This window comes from Squalius cephalus, assembly GCF_949319135.1.
Source record: "Squalius cephalus genome assembly, chromosome: 21".
NCBI lineage: Eukaryota > Metazoa > Chordata > Actinopteri > Cypriniformes > Leuciscidae > Squalius > Squalius cephalus.
Window position 1 is genome coordinate 23,504,563 of NC_137142.1, and position 23,268 is coordinate 23,527,830.

Below are 23,268 nucleotides of genomic sequence, written 5' to 3' on the forward strand. Positions count from 1 at the left end.
ATAGTGAACTTTGAAAATCTGAAGATAACATCCTGCTGGCTGGAAAATGAAACTTTTAACTGAAAATGACTTTCACATGGTAAAATACATCATCTGACCTCTTGATCAGGACCCTGTGGAACATGGAAATTCAAAATAATACTGCCATGAAAAAGGGAGGAAAATCACCCTTTTGTTCTAGTAAAATGCATTTTTCAACCTAAAATCATTTCAAGGTTATTCGTTACAATTCCTTTGTGTTCACTTTTTCCTCTGTAATCTGTAACCGAATCAGTGCACAATTGCTTTGCGCTCTCCTGACACACTCTTACAAAACTTCAAAGTTGTATTTTAAGAATGATTAAATCTAGCTAAAAGTGATGACTGACAGGATATGGAGGAGGCAACTGACAAAAGTGAAAATTGTGTAAACTAGTAATAATCAGAGTACCAATCCCATTCAGAAAAGACAAGATAAGTTTATAACGAAAATCCCACATTGAAGGATATGCTTGATCTGTAATAAAAACCCAATTTGGACACTTTCAGTCATGGAGCTGTAAAAAGTCTTTAGCTGACAAATAAACTGGGAGATGTGGGCGCAGGTAACATGTAAAAGTGTACACAGTTCTACCGTAACACAAAGCTGGTTGAAAAATGTCAAAATAGGATCATATTCTGATTAATATCAATATTCTTGTGCATGTAAATGCAGTCAACGAATAACAGAGATCAAAATGTAATATTTTGCCATTTAAAACTTTATAATTTGACATGTTTGAACATGTCACTTCCCAGCACTAGGTATTTTACAATAGGCTTCATAATATTTGTTTCAGATGAGTTTAGGAAACTCTTTTCAGTTTCTTAATATTATGATGGCTCCATCTTCTGCCGATCTCAAACCCAAGACATTACTAGAAACCTCTTCTCTTTTCATTTCTTTCCCCATCATACATCACCTTACATCATCCATCACCATAATTTACATTACTTAATTAACCTTACTGGCCCAGCGGGAATGTAGATATTTCTTTATAGGGTAATATTTACATGTCGTACAGCTCAACACACTGGACCATTAATCTTTTACACAAAAACTTCTACACAATTAGATGTTTCTAAGTCAAATATTAATGCTGGCATTAAGCATTCATGTCTCCGAAACAAATTTGTTGTAATGGTTGAACAACAGTTCAGGGTGAATGATAATGTTTTTTCCCAGGATGTTTCTTAGGGGGCAGGAAAAGACACCAAATGGTAATGTTTAACCTCCACAGTAAAGAACATCCTGTCTTGCTTCATAATTAGAATAAAAGTGAGCCTGACGTGTGCTGCATCACTCCTCTCCCCTGCTCTCTGAACTTCTAATAAGTAGGAAAATAAACTGTCAGGTCTAAAGGATAGCTGGTTGACAGATGCCAGCACAGTTGGTTTCTGCACATTTCGGGGGGCCATAATAAAGTTAGAGTGCCGCTAAACGAATCAGGAGAGTTAATGTATTACAAAGGGTTTTTTAAATGTAATTATCATCTAATCATGTTTTAAAAATATCAGCTATAATAAACAGACCTGTTTACACCAGAATGTCAAATTTCACCCAGCAGATAGAATGTATTTTATATATATACTCCAGTGTTCAGTGTCACATGATTCTTCAGGGCTCAACGCCAAGGATTTTTTCCACTGGCCCCGAATGTTTTTTGCATCTGTCAATTTAAGACAATGCATGGAACCAATACTGATGCTGTACAAATGCGTTCCCCCACCCCCCACCCCAAACTGTTTATGTTCGCTTAAGACATAGGCTAACCACCAGGTTTGCTAGGATACTTTCAAAGATGGGAATTTTGACAATTTTGTATGAATTTGCCTGTTCAAGTCCAAGATGACATGAAAAAGAACACAATTCAGTATTGCAGTATTATCTTATCAAGGATTCATAATAGAAAGTTTAAAAGAACAGCATTTATTTGAAATCTTTTGTAACATTATAAATGTCTTACTGTCACTTTTGATCAATTTAATACTTCCTTGCTGAATACGACCATTAATTTCTTCCAAAAACAAAAATCTTACTGACCCCAAACTTTTGAATGATATATTGCACACACACCCCCCCCCCCCCCCACACACACACAGAGAGAGAGAGAGAGAGAGAGAGAGAGAGAGAGAGAGAGAGAGAGAGAGAGAGAGAGAGAGAGAGAGAGAGAGAGAGAGAGAGAGAACCAAAGTGTTCTCATGTTCATACATTAATTTGAGAAAAGACTGACTTTGTTCATTAAACATACATGTATGCACATATTACAGACTGCAGACAGTTGAACTGTATTCATGCAGTTTTGGACATCTCAATAACTGTAACACAGAGACAAAAACACAAACATGCCTAAAATCATTCTGACATGCTTTTTAGCAAATCTCTTTTCTCCATTACAATTTAAATGGCTCCCCAATCATAAGAAGATTCCTTAATTGAACTTTTGCCGGGGGGCTCATATTATGCATGAATAAGAATTTGAGTGTGTGGTTGTCATGCACTAAAAGGACAAAATGATGTCTGCTCCAGCTTTGCTCAGTCTCCTTTCACACAGCACTACAGATGAGCATTGAGAAGAGCACAGGGACAGAGACTGCAAGCTTTTAGATCCCACACATTTGCTTCACCTGTGTAAAGCCCCCAATATATTAAAAAATTAAATCACACACTTAATCCATTTTCAAGTGCACATTAACATCTGCCATATGTTTAAAAATTAGCAAACACATGCAAATTATTCCAGGAGCACAAGGACTAGTCCATTCCGAATCTGCTGTCAGCCTTCTCCCATTCTCCCCAAAGAATAGTATTTCATCAAGTCCCCGAACACGCTCGCATGAGACTGCGACTCACTGGCTCTCAGAGCAAGTGTAAAGGCATCCCATTTTTAGAATGTGTTGCTGCAACAGCAAGAAGAAAAAGAAACCTGCCATCCAGCCAGAGAAACAAAGGCACTTGGGAACCCTTTGTTCCAGCTGGAGTTTCAGGCACAATCTATACAGTGCACTTCACTGTACGTATATCTCACAGCAAACACAAGTTGCCTGTGCCAGTTATGCTACGGAGAAATCCAAGGAAAAATAAAAATCGTGGTAAAAATATCCTGGTGGAATTTATAAAGACAATACCTTTCATAAGTAATACTTGAAAATTGAGCTTTGTACCTTCTTCTCTGAAGAAATGTATTCAAACATTGAAAAGAAAATTCAGAACTATTTTCAGCCACTCCATTATTCTTTCCACCAACCGTGAACCGCACAAGACTGGGGGATATTTTAGACTGCAAAGGATCTAAATCTACACTGGCTTCAAAAACCAACTTGGATAAAGGCACTGTTACTCATTGTTCCTTGATGCCTTCTTACCTCCAAATACTGCCTCCGAAGGCATCATTATTCAGTTTTCACAGCCAACCACTCCAGGAAGGCAACATGCTAAAGAATCATGATGCTGAGGCACAAATATACAGTGAGGTGACTGGCAATCGCTTGTTCCATCAATAAGCCTGAGAGAAGGTATGGAAAATAAAAATAAAAACTTCTAGTAGAGTCACAATTCTAGTAGCTCACAGCTACACTAGGTCTTTCTGTGGCCTCCAATGCCTACAAACCATAAAAGAGACCTGGCACGTCCCTTATTATTTAGAACAGGGAATCAAGCCATCTATCAATTTCAGCTGTGAAACAACATCAACATATTTATCAAAATATTAAGGTAGCTGGCATTAACCTATTAGCCTGCACATGATTACTCTGTGATAGAGAGCTGTGGCCTGATAAGGTTTCAAATGGGAAGCTGTTAGGAACAGCTGATCCTATCAACATACCCATTTTAAATAGCTCGCACTCTACATACTAATGTCCGGAAGATTGCGATAGTTAGTCTATCAATGTCTGTGACTATGCAATCCGCAGGTCATATTTATTCTGCAGGAGGACTAAATCAAGTTAAAAGGCTGCTTATGAAAGTAGAAACATATCATTCAACATTCATTTTATCTTTAGACACGTTCTCTGGCCTAATGATTTCATTTTGTCAGTACAAGGTTACTGCTAGATCACACATTTGATCAACTGTATTCATTATCAGTAATTTAAGACATCTGGAAGCATTTGACCTGCGATATATGTGTGCATTAAACCTCAAACAGAAATAGATTCACTTGAATATCCTGGTTAATTCGGACTGCAAAAATGTAGTTACTCTACAACCACTAAACTCAAAGCAATGGGTTATGAATCTCTATTAGACAGACAGAAGCAAAAATGGTTTATAAATGGTTGGTTACCATAGTCCCATTAGCCTCGGCTGGTATATGTTGTAACTACACCATCTGGCATTAAAAAGCACCCAAAAAAATGCAAACACATATAAACCCCAAATCGCTTTAGTACATAGTGCACTTTTTGAGGGCTCTCGAAAGCATTCTTTGACATCACACCTTACTTTCTAGTGAAGATCTTGTTTGTATTCTTGTTTGAGCAAAAAACGGATTCCAAATCTCGTACTACCACTTAGTGATGCACCAGCCGAGCAACTGCCATTGAGATGAATAGAAATACTAACAGATAGCTTTCTGTAGATATTATGTCCTTGGTTATGAAAGAGTATGATTGCACAGCAATCTTTAAGAGTCGTATATTACTGTTGTCTAAACCACAATTTAATCACTACAGTTGTGGAAAAGCATAATATAATATATGTACTGTAAAAGCATTCTCTGATTTAAAAAATGTTTTTTGTACCACTTTTCATTTGAGTCACCATCTACCACAAACATCTATCCAGCAATGAATAACCAGCTGTTTAAATCAAATAAAAGCACTTTGATTTAAATATTTTGTTTTCATCTCCGTATTGAAAAGTTCTTAAGGGAGGAAACATTTCCGCAAAATCCTGCCTCATCTTTAAAGCCACCTTGTAATATCCATTCCTAAAATTAGTTGCTAAGCAGATTTTTTTTGTGCCTCACTTTTTGTCCCTATGAGGCAAAAGGCTCTATTTTAGAAAAACGGACTCTGAAGTGGATGCAGTAGCAGTCTGTCCTTTTCTAAAGTAAGTAGTTTGCATCAAGTCACCTCTATAAAAGCAATTCAGCAATGTGCTTTACAAGATCAAAATGACAGACTGGAATTTGAAGCATTCTCTTTGTTCCCCCAAGAGGAACAGCTTATTCCAGGTTGGTGGTTTTCTGAAGAGGACTGTCTAACCTGGAAATCAAAGCATCTGGACGGAGACGATGCATAAACTTTAAACAGTCTCCTTCAGTCACACTTCCCCTATCTCTCTGCAGTTTCTGAGACAACCCTGTCAACTTATATCACTTATAAGTCATGATATATTATGAACTTAAAGGGGTTATGACACATTTTTTATTATTATAAAATGTTCCTTGAAGTTTGTGATGTAGCTACAGTCAGATCCAATACAATTGGCTTTGTCTTTCAACAAATGTTTCTTTGCGAACTTTTCATTATACTGTGCCTCGTTTAGAAAACAATCTGCAGTCAAATCCTACGAACCAACATATAACCCTCCGACTCAATCCAGGACGCAATTAAAACTAAACCATCCACTTGTTCCTCATGTAGGTATCCCTTCTGAAGTCTATACAGAGAGGCAAACGAGCCGTTTAAACAGGACCTAAAACGAAGTCAATGTTTTTTTACTCTTCCATTTTTCCTGTTGTCAGCAGACACACGTGGAGTACGTCAGAAATTGAACGGGCACCTGTATACTGAATCCAGTGTAGACAGTCAGTGATTATAATGGGTTCTATTTGCTATTGACGCGATGCTCGTGCACATTGACTGAATGCCAGTTGACTTGGCCTATGGTACGATGATGTAAAATTATTTGTCAGTGACTTGACCTTTATTTGCCCACGTCACATCACAGATCCCACAATATTAAAACGAGCCATTTTTGGAGCTTGATTTCATAAATGCATTTTTTTTTATAATGAGTAGGACATTTTAATTTTAACTACTGTATTAGATACCAATATACAGATTAACTGAAAAAAATCATCCCCTATTGTGTGATCCACAGTTATATTGGTTGCAAGGCAAATGTGACCCTGGAGAACAAAACCAGTCTTATGGGTAAATTTGTTTTAATTGAGATGTATACGTCATCTGAAAGCTGAATAAATAGGCTTTCCATTGATGTATGGTTTGTTAGGATAGGACAATATTTGGCTGGAATCTGAGGGTGCAAAAAAATCTAAATATTGAGAAAATGGCTTTTAAAATTGTCCATTTCTGTTGGCGATTTTGCTGCATCCACTCACAAAAAAAGGTAGGAAATTTACAAAACATCTTCATGGATCATGATCTTTTCTTAATATCCAAATGATTTATTTAATATTTACTTAAAATAAAAGAACATTCTATCATTTCGACCCATGCAATGTTTTGTTGGCTATTGCCACAAATATACCTGTGCTACTTATGACTAGTTTTGTGGTCCAGGGTCACAAATGATCTCCTGGATAACAGCCAAAAGTCGAGCAGATTATCAAAAGCTTCCCTTTATCATCTCAAATTTTTTTTTTTTTTCTTGTAGCTCTAAAAAAAATTACTTTGCTTTGTTGCACTAAAATATATGCTGATAAGTATCAGTTCTTTTTTCACATTACAAAAAAAACTCTAAAATTAGCTATTCTAATCATTTGTACAAGTTCTTTCACGGTGAATATACTGCACTGGAATTGTGTCTTTTCAGAGAGGTCTAGACATTAGAGTTACACAGCAGGCACGGGCCATTAGCTAAAGTGCTTAGTCGTCAGTTGTTTCCAGGCCGCCTGGTGTTTAGGATAAGTTACGCTTGTATTGATCGCCGTTGTAATATTAATCACTTCCCTCTTAAAGGGTGTGACAAATTTTGTACCAAAATAACTAAGCTGCAGAGACTCCTTGCCTGAACTCTTCTTAAACCCAGAAACTTTGAGAGTGAAAGTATTTGATATAAATTCCTTTAATATCCCAAAATGTACAGCAAACAGAAACAGTGTAGTTTTAAATCTTTAACAATGAACACAAGTTAAAATGTTCCCTGAGCATGGGCCAGAATCATTTCCTACCCATGTTCTGGTCGGCTGTACTGTTCTCTGGCCCTAAAGGTACATGCAGTGCCAAGAGGCCTGACTATCATTCGACATTCTGAAATAAATAAAATATGTGCTTGGGTAAATAAACACTGGCAGGCTACCAGTAGCTCAGCATGAAATTTAACGAACCACAAGGTTTGCCTTTTTAATCCTTGCCACTATTGAAACAGTCTTACTAATGTGCTACCAAGGTGAGAGATAATAGTCTTTTTTATATATATATATATATATATATGTATTTTGGAGTAAATAGCATACTTTATATTATGACGTAATTATATAACTCTGAACATGACAATAGCTAAATATAACAAAGATAATCAGATTCAAATAAATACACAAACTCTTTTTCTGCATGTCTTGGGGCAAAGCACTACAAATTAAGTCTTTTAAGACAGTGGGTGTCTACTTAGATTAAATATGACCCACAGAAGTCTATGTATCTTTACTAGACTGCCACTAATTACCATTAATTCCAGTTCAATAAGCCTTTTTGTGCAGAGGCAAAATATTCAGATTGAATAATGGTGACATAAGCTATATGCAGGCTTTCACAACCATGGCCAATTTAGTTCATTTGAAAGATAGCATACAAATGACTTATTATCCCTTTTGTGAAGAGACATCTTGATTTGTTTTTAAGATTACGGCTAATTATTTTTGCACCATTTTGAGGTTGTTACTGGATACATTTGTTACATTTGTAGCATTTCCCTTCTTGAGAATGCACAGACAGATTTAGTTTCCAATTCTTCAGAACCAGAATTATCAGCTCACTCTTTTTCTAACTCTCAGATGGAATAGATTACTAGCCTGATCAAATTCATCTGAATGATATGAATAATCCTTTAGACAATGCCATATCATGAGCTTGAATAATGGTTTTTGTTTCTGATAGAAGATGAATCTAACCTTCATGAATTAATACAACACAACAGATGCATGTGCTGCGAAACAAACTGAAGTTTACAGTTTGAAAATGTTTACAATTTCCTGATAACCTGGACCAGTTAAAACGGTTGTCGTTTAATTATATGCATGCTTATTCAACCGCACGCACCCCACTGTGCTCCCCTGCACTTGAGATAATCTGAGGCAGTGTGAGTACTTTGTAATAGCTGTAATTGCCTCTTAATTACTCTGCTTACTATCTGATGAGCTGTCAAGGACTGCTTTTATCTTACCCAACTATAATATTTTCAGATCATAGCAATGCTACCATGTTTGGTTGTCGTCATAACCTTACACTCATGAAAAATGGGGTTGGCAATGCAATATTAAAGCAACTTCCCAGTGCTGGACATTAAATCAATAGAGATAGGCTAACCTAACATTTGATCAACAGAGCAGCATATTTATAACCTAAGAAGTGAATTAAAGCCAGAACTACCCCAAGGGGAGTAAAACTTATTCTTTTTTCATGCAAGTTCACAGTTTTTTCATAAGAGGAAAATTGGTTTTCAAACATATCAGTAGCTAATGATCAGAGTTTTAAATAAAATTAGGCATAGCCAAATACAACGTTAACAACAACAACAAAAAAGCTCGTTATGCAGAGGTAGGCTAATCATAAAAAATAAAAAAAACGCAGGTTTGGGCGGTAGGCTACGTGCAAAGCATTACAAGTCGATAATTTTGTGATTGTTTTGTATTTAATGTTTTGATCAAATTGTATTTAAGATGTGACGATTTTGGTCGAGACGAACATCCAAATTACTTTTACATTTAATAATTTAGTACGTTTCATTTATTTAAAAAAACTAAAAAAACTAAATTGCTTTAAAATATCAGACTTCCCTGAAAGTCATGTATATAATTAGCATATTGATTAGGCAATTAAATGAAGATGAGAGATAACATCAGATCAATTGTAAAAAATAATTAGTATTATTAACACTGTTCGTGCACCATAAACCACAAAAAATATGAGGCGGTTGTTCTTCAGTTCATGCCGTTCAAAAAGTTAATGTGCTTCAACGATGTGTCGCTTTCTATTTTACACGTTTGCCTTTGCTTGAAATCAGGGTTTCATTTCTGTGATTAAGTAAGAAGCGACACATCGTTGAAGCACATTAACTTTTTGAACGGCATGAACTGAAGAACAACCGCCTAATATATTTTGTGGTTTATGGTGCTTGAAAAGGTATTGCTTCTAATTTCTGATCGGACGAAGTTGAGCATAGCCTACCAATAACTGGAAAACACTAACCCTACACACACAAAATATTTATAAAGACCAAGCGTGTCTGTGGACAATTCCCTTATTTTACTAACTAAATGATCACCTGAACACATAAATTAAACACCTGACACGCCTGATTCATTCTTACATGGTTCAACAACGGGCGTCCATATGATTAATGAATATTGTATACGCGATAGCGAGACAAACAATGTACAGCAGCGACACCACAGCAAACAGACACGAGCCTAAAAATGATGGCAGAAGAAGGCATAGTTTACCTTCTGCGAGAAGGCGCATCGCGTGCACGAACGACGTGTCCAAGCTCTCCTTCTCGGCAATGAGCTCTGGCAGGTACTTGTCTTGATCCATCACTGGATTCCTCTCCTGAACACCGCGAGTGCAGGTGAGACGACCACAGAGGTGAGTGATGGAATGGGTGTGTGGTTGTTGAGTTTAAATAGACTGCGTAATATCTGGGAGGGATCGTGTGGTTTTCGCGCACAGCGTGGAAGATATCAATGCAGAGTACCCATCTCCTCGAGTCTCTCATGTAAAACCTCCCACCTCAGACTCCGAATCTGTACTCTCACTCCGCCCATCTACATCTGGATTGGTCATGGCAGAGAGCAAACTGCATGCAAATGTCAGATATTGTGTATAGGATTGAATTTGGGGACATTCCGTAAACTAACCGCTGATCTGTCACCCCTGTCCATGGTTCTGAACACCTAATCTGTTTTGGGTTTTTTTACTCTCCGCCAGTAGTTACAATGGATATCCTTTGCATATTTGCTTTGGAAAGACATCAGACAACAAATGTATGTGAACAGGATATGCAAGTATTGATATGATTTGGCTCCTGAAATCAACATGAAATGATGGAGATCATTCTTCATGTGGTTCATAGTAAAAAAAAGTGGTAAAAAAATTGTTAATTGGAAATGCAAAATAATTATATCCACGACAAACATAAGTTTTCCATTGCAGACGACAGAGTTGGAAGGGAAATTTGGTAACGGCCATGAATATTAATCAGAGGATTTCCCATTTGCCTCAGTTTGCCAACATGGATTAAGCTGTTGTGACAGACAGTCACAGATAGTGCAAACACTCGCAAACACACACACTAACACTTAGCCAAGCAGCTAAGCACGTATGAGGGGGAAGGAGAGATAGCCACAGAGGAGAAGGGGAGAGAAGATGCAGAGAGAGAGAGAGAGGCAGTGAAAGGAGGAAGAGGGACAGGACCAGCTTGCCTAATTAATAACTGAATGGATTACAGTGCTGTTGGCAAACATCTGCACCCCAAGTGTCATATTTACTGTCTGCCTGTGAACTGTGAACATAATTACAGAATCCCGGTCCACACAGAGAGTGTTGAGCGGTAGTGCTACAAATAAAAATAAAAATAAAAAAACATTTGGAATAAGTAATCAAAAAGTAAAACATCAAAATGTCTCATGTGAATACGGATTTATCCAAAAATAATTAATAATATAAAATGGATTTAAATAAAGCATGCTCATGCATATATAAAATATTTTATGTATGCACAAATAATATGTAATATGTCACACAAAACAAGCTATGCAAGCTGAAAAATATATGGTCACAAAAAATAAACAAATTATATATATAAATTGAAGTGTTTCTATATAAGGGCTATTTCTAACACCAAAGAGACACTTTCTGATTAGTTGCACTACTATCAGGTACATTTATAAAACATTTTAAATGACAAAAATACCTGCAGACATTTTTGGATTCTCACATCTTAGTTTTCTCAAGTGACTTCCAAATCATGTATAGCTGACAGGTCCATGTTGCATTTTACGATTTAACACTCCGGACGGAATCAGTTTGGCAATAGGATAATCAAATGGATTTGGGGGTTTTATATATTGATTCTGAGGGTAGTGAATGGGAAGGGATTAAGGAAAAAGAAATAAGGGTTTGTGGAGGATCAACACCTTCTATACATCACTCACCACCACTCAACATAATGAAACGCTTCTGAAGGGCAAACGCTATCAGTTGCTATGGCATACACCTCTTTTGTCGCATTTCTACAAGATGAAAAAGAGTTTATTGCTTCATCAAAAGATTGTGATACATCAAAAGTCTCTCACTTAGGCTAATTTGTTGATTGTGTCCTCGTTTTTACAAAATGAGAGTCTTTATTTTGTTATAGGTTGGAGAGAACATCAGTGGATGTCAATTTATGATGATATTGTAGTATTTATTATACAGCACCACACCATCAATCATTTCCTATCACTTTTATGTTCATACCAGACAGAAATAAATAAATAAATGAATGCTGCTAATATTGAACTGGCAACTGGTCAAGAAAATTGTTAGATTATTTTACTTTTTGCTTAGTTTTGTGCGCGATTATTGTTTTATTGTTGTTTTTAAAAAAGCCTATCTGGGGCTGCAAATTAGCCTTTGGTTAGAAGCCTGTGTGTGGAGCATCGGCTGCTTGAAATTATAGCAATGTTTCTGTATTGTCCCTGTTAAATAAACAAATAAATAAATTAAATTAAATTAAATTAAATACAATTAGAGCAACCTCTGTAGTTACACTTAAGACTTAAGGCATAATTTACTCTTTTGCATCATGTATTCAACTAATAAGAATGGATTTCTGCAGCACTCTAGTGGCCAAAAATAACATGACAGGAGATAATACTGCTTCTAAACTGGTTTTGCTTCAACACCCAGATTTTACATTGGATGAGCAGTGATGCAACACATCACCAAAAGTGTCAATCGTATAAAAGTAAAAAATAAATAAATAAAACATTTTTAAAAAATTAAAAAATACTTAATATTATAAGGTCAAACATTATGCAGATTTATTACACATGCCATAAGCTGAACAGGAACCTGATCGTTTTGGATTCTAATTATCACTTGAAATTCAGAGGTTTCATGTTGGCAGACAATAATTTACAGTACAAAACAAACTCTGGCAAGCACACAATTTGTTGTTTGCTATTTTGTTTTTGTTCCCTTCTGTGACTTTGCCTTGTGTATCATCAACACTAGATGTGACAGTTTTTAATTGGCAAAGTGATGCATTTAACAAATATTAGCTTTCATAAATAATCTTTTAAAAACAAAATAAAAACATCAGTCATTAAAACTTTAGAGAAAACCTTTAATATTCAAAATATGACTGTCAACCATCAAATATGTCTCCTGTGTTGTTTTTCTGCCACTTTTTTCAGAAAAAAACAACAACATTTAAACGATCCAGTCATTCATTATGGATTGATGACACATTAAGCACTGAAGGATAATTGAAGGAAAATACATGATGAATTGCAAGGCTGTGACAGCACCATGTGTTAGGAATAATCAATCTTTATTATATAGTCAAAATAAATAGAGCTATGGTACATTGCCTTTACACCTCAGAGCAAGCTCCCTATAAAAACTAGTAAAAACAAATCACATTTAGTAGTGAGCTGCACTTTCATGAAGCATTTTTGTGCTTCTCAAACACTTGTGAGTGAATGTAACCAGCTTTGGTATTTTAGCAGAGTCTCAGATTGTGGAAATGCAATAGCCCACAGTGTGAATTATTAAGCAGCACTATTGGGAGAGAAATCGGGAGAGGGGAGGAAACGGGGTAATGGGATATTAAGTTTTGCTCAATTTGAGGATTAAGGGTTCACATGACATCTCAGGTCCTTGTGTCACATCAACCTCCTGCCTCTTCGCTTGAGATTTATGCATTTATTTATTTTTACAAGCTCTCTGCTTCACACAAAGCAATCCATTCTACCCATATCCATGGAGAGAGCTATTGAGACAATGCTATAAACAGCATATGCTGGTAACTGTCTTAGTTTGTAGGACGTTCTGTTTGTAGTATAAAACTTTGTTGCCACTAAAATTGATAGAGGTCAGGTGACATAATCTTAATAGGAGCCAATGCAATCAAACATTCATCAAATTCTAAAATTAAAATACAATTTTGGTACGAAAAGATCTCATGACAGTCTAAAGACACAAGACCAATAAATCAAGTTAAATATTATTTGTAGAGTTTGATTCATTCTGGTTTACTTCAAAGCTGCATATGGCCCTGTGAACCCTTTGGAGGTTTTAACAAGTGAGTAAAAACATTATTTTAACATAATAAAGGTTATGAACTAAAGCAAGCAAGAATTCTATCAGAATTAACTGTATGCCTGATATTACCATAATTCCAAATGTATATTTTGCAAATGTTAATGTGCGGCCACATTTACCGTTACTTAGTGAAATTTCACAAGCCATTCCCATACGAATCTGCACAACCGTGAGTTTCGCGTGAGGACTCGTGTTCAAGTTAGTCATGCAAATTCACTGCACTGACCAACAACAAAAAAACCCTACTTGGTTTAAACGTGACTTCTGTGTGAGAGTTGCTTCATACATCTCTACAATTGTTTTGACAATGGACCTTATTTTTGTGATCGCATCTTTAGTCAAGTGGCTGTCTGGCTGATAAAACTCAAATTGATGCAGGGCTGCATTGTTAACTGAACACATTCAAGAACTTTTTTATCTATCAATTTTACTAAACCTTGTTTTCCCAGGTCAAAGCCTGTGGCAGTCAGGGGCCTAAAGGCACTGGTCATACTGGTTTTTCATTCACTTACAGCACAATATGTTAGGCCTAAATCGAGCAGTAGAACATGTGTGAGTGGTCGGCACAGTTGTTCGGTAGTGTTCATTTAAAGATTATGATTCATTAAGTCCAGCGTTCAGGCAAAACGTGTTAAGGAAATGTTAGGACAGCGCACACAGGCTTGTGATAGCGAAGGCCAGAGCAGATAATGGCTGGCACTGCCCCGGGCCATAAGAGTCCACGCAGCCAGCAGGGTTAAAAAGTGAGTCTGCAGTATCCTGACAAGCCCAAACCCTTTGTCATCCACAATAATTTCCCTTATAAAGGAAAGTTTAATAAGAGCCTCTGGGCAAAAAAAAAAAAAAAAAAAGTGGATGTAAAAGACCTTACATTACTAATTGAAATAGCTTTTTTGACCCACAGGGCATCCTAATATGAGCAGTTATTACAGTTTGCCTATTCTACTGAGGGCGCTCTCCATAATTCATTTTATTGCTCCTCGGGCTACTTGTAAACAGTGCTGGACGTGTCTTGTCTTTTGAGGACCACTACTGAGAAAAAGAAAAACAGTACCCCAATAGCTGAAAGTTTGTTGTATATGAAACAATTTGTGTTTTCAAAGAGACCTAATCATCTGTCATACACTACCATTCAAATATTTGGATCTGGTATGATTTTTTAACTTTTAAATAGAAATCTTTTGTAAGATTATAAATGTCTTTACTGTCACTCTTGATCAATTTAATCCATCTTGATTTATTTATAAAAAATAAAATTACAAATTTTACTGACCCCAAACTTTTGTGTTGTAGCATACAGTTTCAAAATGTAAATTTACAATATAAAAATATTACAACATAAAAGGACTGATCTAGCTTTATGAGTATATTTACAAAATTATATAGAAAAGCATTTCCTGATAATATTAGATGTTATAATTGAGGCTGTAATAGATGTAAAAAATGTAAAAATGGTGATAAGCACATCTGTTTAGTGTGGACACCTGTTAGATGAATGCTAGAATTAATGATAAAAGTGATTATAAAACGTAGATGAACTCCATCAGACCCTTCAGCTGAGGCTTCAGGCTTCATCATCACACTAGTCATAAGTACAGTTTGTGACATATTGGGTGCTACACATGGAATAATGCCCAGGGAAAATGACGAATGGACTATACTGTAAAATAACAGTGAAATTTACTGCACGAAGAGGTCGAAAAAATGATGAATGGACATAATCAATGCAATGACATTACAAATCACAGCAGCTTAAACCAATGGAGTCAAGAAGTGGTACGGTCAGCCATTTTTCTTATTCGCTTGTGGTGGGGGGATCTAATACATTTAATTGCCACAAATGCACAACATACAGAATGTTTGTAGAAATATGTGGCATTGATTTTAAGAAACAAATGGTTCTAATGTACAAATGAAAGTGCAAGTGGAGGAGAGCAATGCATCACATAGTATATCCCTCCACATACATCATAGTGCAAGTCATTGGGAGTGTCTGGCATTAGTTTTGCAGTGTGGCAGGAAAGGAAATGAGCTTTCTCAGGGACAAACAACAGCTAGTATTTCGTACTCATTAGTCGCAAACCACATCTAAATAAAGAATCCATAGCTTAAGTGTTTGATCTCCCAGTTGTCTTCTTAAATGCATGAGCAATGCTCAGATCAATATGCAAGGCCTACTAGGAGAAATATGATACGTTAATTCATCATTAACCCAATGAGATTGGGTTAATACCTGCCCTTTGGCTCTAAAATGCATTGTCTTTCTTTCTTTTTTTTTCTTCACTAGAGAAATCTGTCAAGCTCAATCTGAAAGACGTGAATTGCCTGATGATTCACTTCTAGACATGAAAAATAGATCACAATAATGTTTTCGTTTTCCTCATGCCACCGCTTGTAATGAACACATCTGTTCAACTCAGTCACCATTTGTTATCATACACAATAATCTTGGATTCTTGAAGAATATTTCAGTCAGTTAAGAAATGAGTTATGGTGCATATTTTATTGGTTGAGAGATTAAAACATTATATTGAGTTCTATTTAGTAAAATACTTAAATAGTTCACTCTTTACAATAAAATGACAGGATTAACCTATAGTGTAGTAGACATTTGATCAAATCCAAATAATGCTGCAAGGGTAAATCAGGATATGCGATAATATTTAAATATCTGATTTAAATATCAGATGAAAACATAATATTTCCTGCTGGACTAGATTTAACAGAAAAGACATCTGATATGAGGGAATAGTTATTTTCCTTACCAGACTTATTTCCACTGTTCTTAACACAAACAGTTAACATTGTTTTATTCACTGGATATTTTTAAAATGCCTGATCTCTGGGTTATTTCCAGCCTCCTTGCATTATGTTAAAAAAAAAAATTGTCCTTTTCAAACTTATGTAGGCTACTTGTCTACAACAAGTATGGTGTGCCTGTGCTAAATAGAAACTCATGAATTAACAGTATTAAATGGATAAATCATTTACACCAGCCCTTTAATGAATGTCTCAGACCAGACTTGGCCTTTGTCCACAATATTATATAACACAACAGCACAATAAAAGACAAGCAGATAACGTTAAATCTGTTTGGTCATCCGAAGAACAGATAATACAAAAGACTTGCAGCCAACGAAGACCCTAACAGTGAGTATACATTTAATTTAATGTTTAAATGTTCGTAGTCTGTAAAAAATAGGCTATTTGACAGCGCCACACAATTAATTCAGATTAGCCAATAGCCCATTTGAAAGGAAACTGCCCAGAACCGGTCTATTGTTATATAACGATTAAGCGGTAGTCTGCATTTATTTCGTTTTAATGTTTTAAAAACAGCGATTGTTGAACTTTAAAGTAGCCTACTGGCAATAATAAACGAGTGTAAATAAGTTTTGTTCTAGTTTGTTTGGTGTAGTTGAAAGAGCTTTGACTGATTTACAGTCAAATGAATTGAATGGATATTTTGTTTGAGTAAAAGCTTTTATGAAAATACAGTATAGTACAAAGATATAAGTAGCCTACATTTATCCTGCCCTACGAAGGCAAAACACAGTGTAGACTAAAATAAAAAAAAAGTGAAGAAAACAATTGCGGGGAAAAAAGTGACACTTTTAATCATTTTGACACATTTTTCACATATTGTCCAGTTGTCACAGAACATGTGAGAGAAACCTTTGGTCATAACTCATTTTAACCTATTGTGCTTTGCCTTACATGAAAGTGCACATAACAGAGCTGCCAACTCTCACGCATTCACCGTGAGACTCAGGCAGTTGACACTTTTCACACGCTCCTACGCCACATCCATTTTCTCGCGCAGACGCGCACAGAAAAATCGCGAAGCAAAGAGGACACGGAGACCGACAGACTAGACAGAGCAGGTTACTTATGATATATATAAAAAAAATCTCAGCTCTCAGATTCTGTCAATTTTATTTCGAAATTCAAACAATAAATACCGTTTTGGCGCTTGAAAATGTGACGTGACAGATCCCTAGCGGCACGTGAACCGATCATCTCTAGCTAATAGTAAATAAACACGAATGAACATAGAAAGAAACAGTACAACTTACCGAAATGTATATTCCTCGTATCCATCAATCAGTGTTTTTCAACCGAGGAAAGGGTCAATAAAACAGCTGGAGAAAAATGTCGTCACATAACATTTACCTCAGGAAAGCCATTTAATGACCATACCATATAGTTAGCCTAGAAATCTAGACGCACCCTAGCGGCAGCAAAATGTATTTTGCAGCCAGGCCAGTCTAGCAACTCTCCATTGACTTTCGAGCTGCAAAAACCTAAATTGGGTCAGGCCAATCACGTCGTGTATAGAGTAGGCGGGGCGGGCTTAATGACGACAGAGTTGCGACGGTTACCTGCCACTTGAAAACAAAGAATGGCGGCTGCTGCTGGCGAACATCTTTCGAATCGGCTTTGTCCGTGACTCTGGAGGACTTGGAGTTAAGTTTTTCTTTGAGAAAAGAGCATAGAACGGCACTTAAGTCATTCTTTAAAAAAGGAAGATGTGTTCGTAGTTTTGCCGGCCAGATATGGCAAAAGTTGAATCTATCAACTAGCTCCGCTGTTGGGAAAACGCTCTGGTTGGTTGAAGCGCTGTCCTATTGCGTGCAGAGGGAATTTGAAAGACAGCCGTTTATCCCGCCCCTCGGATTGAGCCGTGTCTATGGTGAGTTGCCAGACCAAACATCTTGATGTAGGTCTGGCTTGCCAGGCTATAATATAGTAGGCTAGTTGGCTAGAGAAAAAAAAAAGAGCTATAGAGTTTTTTGCTAAATATGTGTACTATATTACATATTTATTATATTTTTACTTCTATAATTAGATAAAGTTGTTATTATAATAAAAAACGCATTGTATTTAATTTGAGTTATTTTTAACCTTAAAGTCCCCATGAAATCAAAATTGACCCTATTTACTTTGTTAGCGCATATTACTAGTCTTGTGGTGAACAATTAATCTGTGCAAGTAAATATAAAAAAAATTACCATGGTAATCTTTAATCAAAATCTGAAAAGTTACTTCCGGTCTGGAATGGCGTCTTTTTCTGATGACGTAGGTTTGACGGCTTGGTTTGAAAACGCTTAACCACTCCCCTCAAACCGTTAGTCTGCTATAGAGCTGGTAAGTCCCGCCCATCCGTAAAACCCCAAGTGGACCTCTAGGTTGAAAAATCGTCAATGCAAGTGAATGGGAGAAAATAATTATTTTCTGATCCCGTTTGAATTGTGCCATGAATGTGAACATATGTTGTCTGTGAATTTTTTATATAATTTTTCATGTTACAAGTTTGACAGTATATTGTATGATTCTTTGGCTATGAGTTGTGGAAAAGACATAACGAGAAAGACTAGAGGCTTGTTCGACTTGAACCGGCGCTGCACAGACCGATCGGTTTATGACATCAAAGTACCGCGAGAGCAATTCAAAAGCATAAGGAGCCATCTACTTTCTATTCGCTCTCGCGGTACTTTGATGTCATTCACCGATAGGTCTGTGCAGCGCCGGTTCAAGTCGAACAAGCCTTACATGTCGCCTATGTGACGTCACCCCATAACACATTTTCCCTCCACTTGTCAAATCACGGTGCTAATGCTGCGATAATTTATGGAGACAGATCGAGATGCCTGTGTGTTTTGTACCCAAATGTCAACATTCAAACCAAATGGGCTGTTCTTTCTTCAGATTCGCGCCGAAAGCAGCGAAGAGTTGTAGTCCACAAAGTGCTCTCACACAAAGTCTAACCGTATCAAACTTCTACCAGCTAAATTGTAGCATTCTTTACACGAAAAATTATATTAAAAATTCACAGACAACATATGTTCACATTTATGGCAAAATTCAAACGGGACCAGAAAATAATTATTTTCTCCCATTCACTTGCACTGACGATTTTTCAACCTAGAGGTCCAGTGGGGTTAGCGGAAGGGGCGGGACTTACCAGCTCTATGAGCGAGAGATTGAGAGGAGGAGCGCTAAGTAAAACCCTGCCCTCTGTTCAATATTCCGTTTCACTTGGAAATACGTCATAACACTGGAGAAAAGTCGTTTGCAACTTCCAGTTCACGGGGACTTTAAATAATACTACCCAACCCGGTATGTTTAAAGCATTAGGTGAGTTTTTTTTTTTTTTTGAGAAAAATTAACGCCTACCTTGTGTACCTAATATTTATCCAAATGAGTCAATATTAAATCAAATCACAAGAATTGAATTGAATTGAAATCGTGAAATTTGTGTCAAGCAATAATAAAAAACATATAGCTTACCAGAAATTGTACCATTTAAACATTGTAACATGTTGTCACTAAACCTAATAAAATTCAGTTTAGTTACTAAAATGTTTTGACAATCACAATACACTTATTTTGATGCAAGATAAAAAAAAAAATTACATCACCCACCCCCCTCCTCAAAAAAAAAAACGTTTTTGCTTTCTGTGTGAAGTACTGGCACTAAGTCCAGCGAGTATCATAAGGTAAGAAGCAGATTTTTGTGCTGTGTTTTCAAAATGTATCATGAGTTCTGAGCGTTCTCACATAACTCTGTCCTCATTTGTTGTTTGAGCTGTTTAATATTAGGATTTTGTTTAAAATACACAATATCAAGCCCCGCCCCCAGCACCCCCCTGATAAAACATGCTATGTGCTTACCTGTCCGCGACGGCCTTTTGCTTCAGACGAACTGAAAGAACGGCCGTTTTCCCTTCCATTTTGGCCTAAAACACTGTATTCGTGATAATCCAGTTAGAAATGTTGAATAGAAACACGGCCTTCGCGACAGCCTCTGCCTACAACGCGCTGGATCCTGGAAACCCATTTACTTTTTAAATTCTTGCAACCGGGAACAATACAAATCGACACCATTATGACTACAAGTTTGCTAAAAAAAGCATTTCCTACTAAAGCAAGGCGGACTGCTAACGTTAGGCTTGTTCGACTTGAACCGGCGCTACACAGACCGATCGGTGAATGACATCAAAATACCGCGAGAGCGAATAGAGAGCAGACGGCTCCTTATGCTTTTGAATTGCTCTCGCAGTATTTTGATGTCATAAACCGATCGGTCTCTGCAGGAAGGAATTCGGCACAACACCGGTTCAGCAGACAGGTGGGAGGGGCTTTGGGCGGTAACATTCCCAGTGCAATATGGGTGTTGAAGTTTTCAACAGCCTTTTTTTTCTCTGTAGCACCAAATACATTTTTTTCGCCTTCCAGCTGTATAGGCAGCCACCCATTTTTTTTGGGGGGGGGGGACCAAAGTTTCTTTATTTTATTATTATTATTATTATTTTAAATTGCGGGAGGGGGGATGTTATTAGTCTTTTTATTATAGGCCTTATTAAAGGGTTAAAGGGGTGGTATAAACCGTTTTTCACAAGATGTAAAATAAATCTCTGATGTCCGCAGAGTGTGTATGTGAAGTTTTAGCTCAAAATACCCCACGTATATTTTTATTTAGCATGTTAAAGTTGTCACTTTTTGAGGGTGAGCAAAAAACGCACGTTTTTTGTGTCTGTCCCTTTAAATGCAAATGAGCTGCTGCTCCCGGCACTGAGGGCGGAGGGCACTTCATCAGCTTGTGTCCTTTTACCTCACACAGACATGCACTGAAAATTTCAAAACCTTTTAGACTTTTATGTTCAAACCGGAGTCAGACAATGATGGAGAGACTAAAGAAGAAGTGACAACATGTAGACAACATTTCTGAATGGTTAGTTGATGAATTTATGTAGCTTATGTGTAGTTATCTTCTAGTCATTGATTAGCGCATTCTTCCGGGGGTGGGGTTTATGTAAATTTTAGGGTTGGTGATGTCATTAACCCAGGAGAAATGTCATGTAGCAGAGTCGATTTTATAAATCCGCACTCGCCCATACCCGCAGTGCTTAAAGCCGCATCCGACCCGTTTTCCGACAGCAACACTAATTAAAATCCGCACCCGACCCGACCTGACCCGCTTAAAATAGAACCGACCACCCGACCCGCAACCGAAATAAAATAAGTTTAGACTATCACATTATAGACACACTTACAAAAATGTTTATTGCCAGATCATACAGAAGTTATCACAAGACTATTTTTGACTGACAAAATGCCGGCGGATGGAAACACAGTGAGTTGTTCAAAATCGTTCTTTTTAGTAAACTCTTTGTACACAAACAATGTACTCAATGCTCGAGTTGCGTAGTGCCCCTGGTGATACTTCGAGCAAAGTTTCATGTTGTGTCGAACCTTCTTAGTGTTTTAAAAATAAAGATTTTTGATGCTATCATAAAAGTGCCCCATTCACAAGGCATTTAACCTAAAACGAAAATACGGTCAAACTTAAAAGTGCCGTTTCCATTCTAATTATGCTTTTAAACGAAAGTTTATCGAGTAGATTAACAAAAAGACCCTAGGTTGCATTTTGGCGAGAGTTACCCTTTAATTATGCACTAAATTTGCTGACCAGACCAGAGCCAGTTGTGATTTTGTGCTAATAATAAAAAAAAATATTAGAAGAATTAATATTTTCTTCCACATTCGTCAATTAAGTCTATAAGAGTGTTGTAACTCTGTAGCCTGACTACGTCAGACTTCTTACTTCTGCTCAATTTCATTTCGCTTCTGTACTCAGTCTGAGATAGCGACCGTTTTCCCCGTTTTCCTCCGGCCTGAAAACAGCCGGCCAATCAGCGAACAGAGGGCGGGCTGAGAGCCGTGACGTAGACGCTGAGTGTACCGTGGATGCGTAGATTTACTTCACATAATCTGCAAAAGTCGTTCACAGCCATGTTCACTCCGGTATTTCGCGCGATGGTTTTGTTTTCGCATCATACATGTGTTTACAGTGGAAGTTAGATGCGGCTGAGCATGCGCATAACACATGCCATAACCAAACGTTATGTGATTGGCTTACGGGTAACCAATGATTTTAAACTTCAGACAAGCGCCCCCCCCCCCCCCCCCCCCCCAGAAAGAAAACGCTTTTCAATTATGCCATGCCAGACTCTGTCTACGAAGCAAAGCGAAGTAGCAGAGTTTGGTATTACCAGGCTAGTAACTCTGGGCTAGGCAAGCACAACAACAAATAACACCCATAACAAAAACCACACATGAATATCATGGGCCCTATTTTAACGATCTGAAACGCAAGTGTCAACGCGCAAAGCGCAAGTAACTTTGTGGGCGGGTCTTGGCGCTGTTGCTATTTTCCCGGCGGGATAAATGACTCTTGCGCCAGGCGCAAATCTAAAATGGGTTGGTCTGAAGAGCTTCATTATTCATAGGTGTGGTTTGGGCGTAACGTGAAATAAACCAATCAGAGCGTCATCTCACATTCCCTTTAAGAACAGGCGCGCTTGTTCTAAAGCGGATTCCTATTATAACGGCGGGTTTGCCAGACGCACGCGAGGAGCGGTTCACAGCCGAGGAGAGCAACGCTCTCGTCAGGGACGTTGGGGATGGAGAAACCCACCCAAATTAACTTCGGTTAAAAAGGCGTATGATAATTTGGGTAAATGTGTAAGCTAGATGTATGCTTTTATAATCTATCTATCGTAATAATGTATGATTTGCAAAAATGAAAACTGCTGCTTCTGTGTAGATGAGAGAATCAAAGTGTATGCGCGTTGTGCACACGCTACATTGATTATGGCCAAGCATGCGCCCTTAAAATAGCATATGAATAACATGCGCAACGCGCCACTGACTTTAAACCATTTTTTCCTGGTTAGTGGCGCAACTGTTTTCTAAACCTGCAAAATAGCATGAAGGAACGTTTGCGCTGGAACACGCCTCCTTTTT

The 23,268-nt window shown here is 37.3% G+C and overlaps 2 protein-coding genes across 6 annotated transcripts in view; one reads left to right on the forward strand and one right to left on the reverse strand.

Annotated features, from left to right (window-relative positions):
* Positions 1-9,684, reverse strand: part of khdrbs2 (KH domain containing, RNA binding, signal transduction associated 2) — a gene marked incomplete at its 5' end in the record, with an annotated part of 64,977 nt that extends 55,293 nt beyond the window's left edge. For both annotated transcript variants that reach the window (XM_079854704.1, XM_079854705.1), the window contains one exon: positions 9,594-9,684. In XM_079854704.1, the coding sequence (XP_079710830.1) occupies positions 9,594-9,684 (91 nt within the window). The remainder of the gene's footprint in view (positions 1-9,593) is intronic.
* Positions 9,641-23,268, forward strand: part of LOC307148834 (isoaspartyl peptidase/L-asparaginase) — a 34,472-nt gene continuing 20,844 nt past the window's right edge. The window contains exon 1 of one of the 4 annotated variants that reach the window (XM_079854709.1): positions 9,641-9,718. The gene's annotated coding sequence lies outside the window, so the exon portion shown is untranslated. Of the gene's footprint in view, positions 9,736-16,483; positions 16,609-21,136; positions 21,194-23,268 lie in introns of those variants that run through there. The other 3 variants (XM_079854707.1, XM_079854706.1, XM_079854708.1) reach the window with 3 other exon arrangements.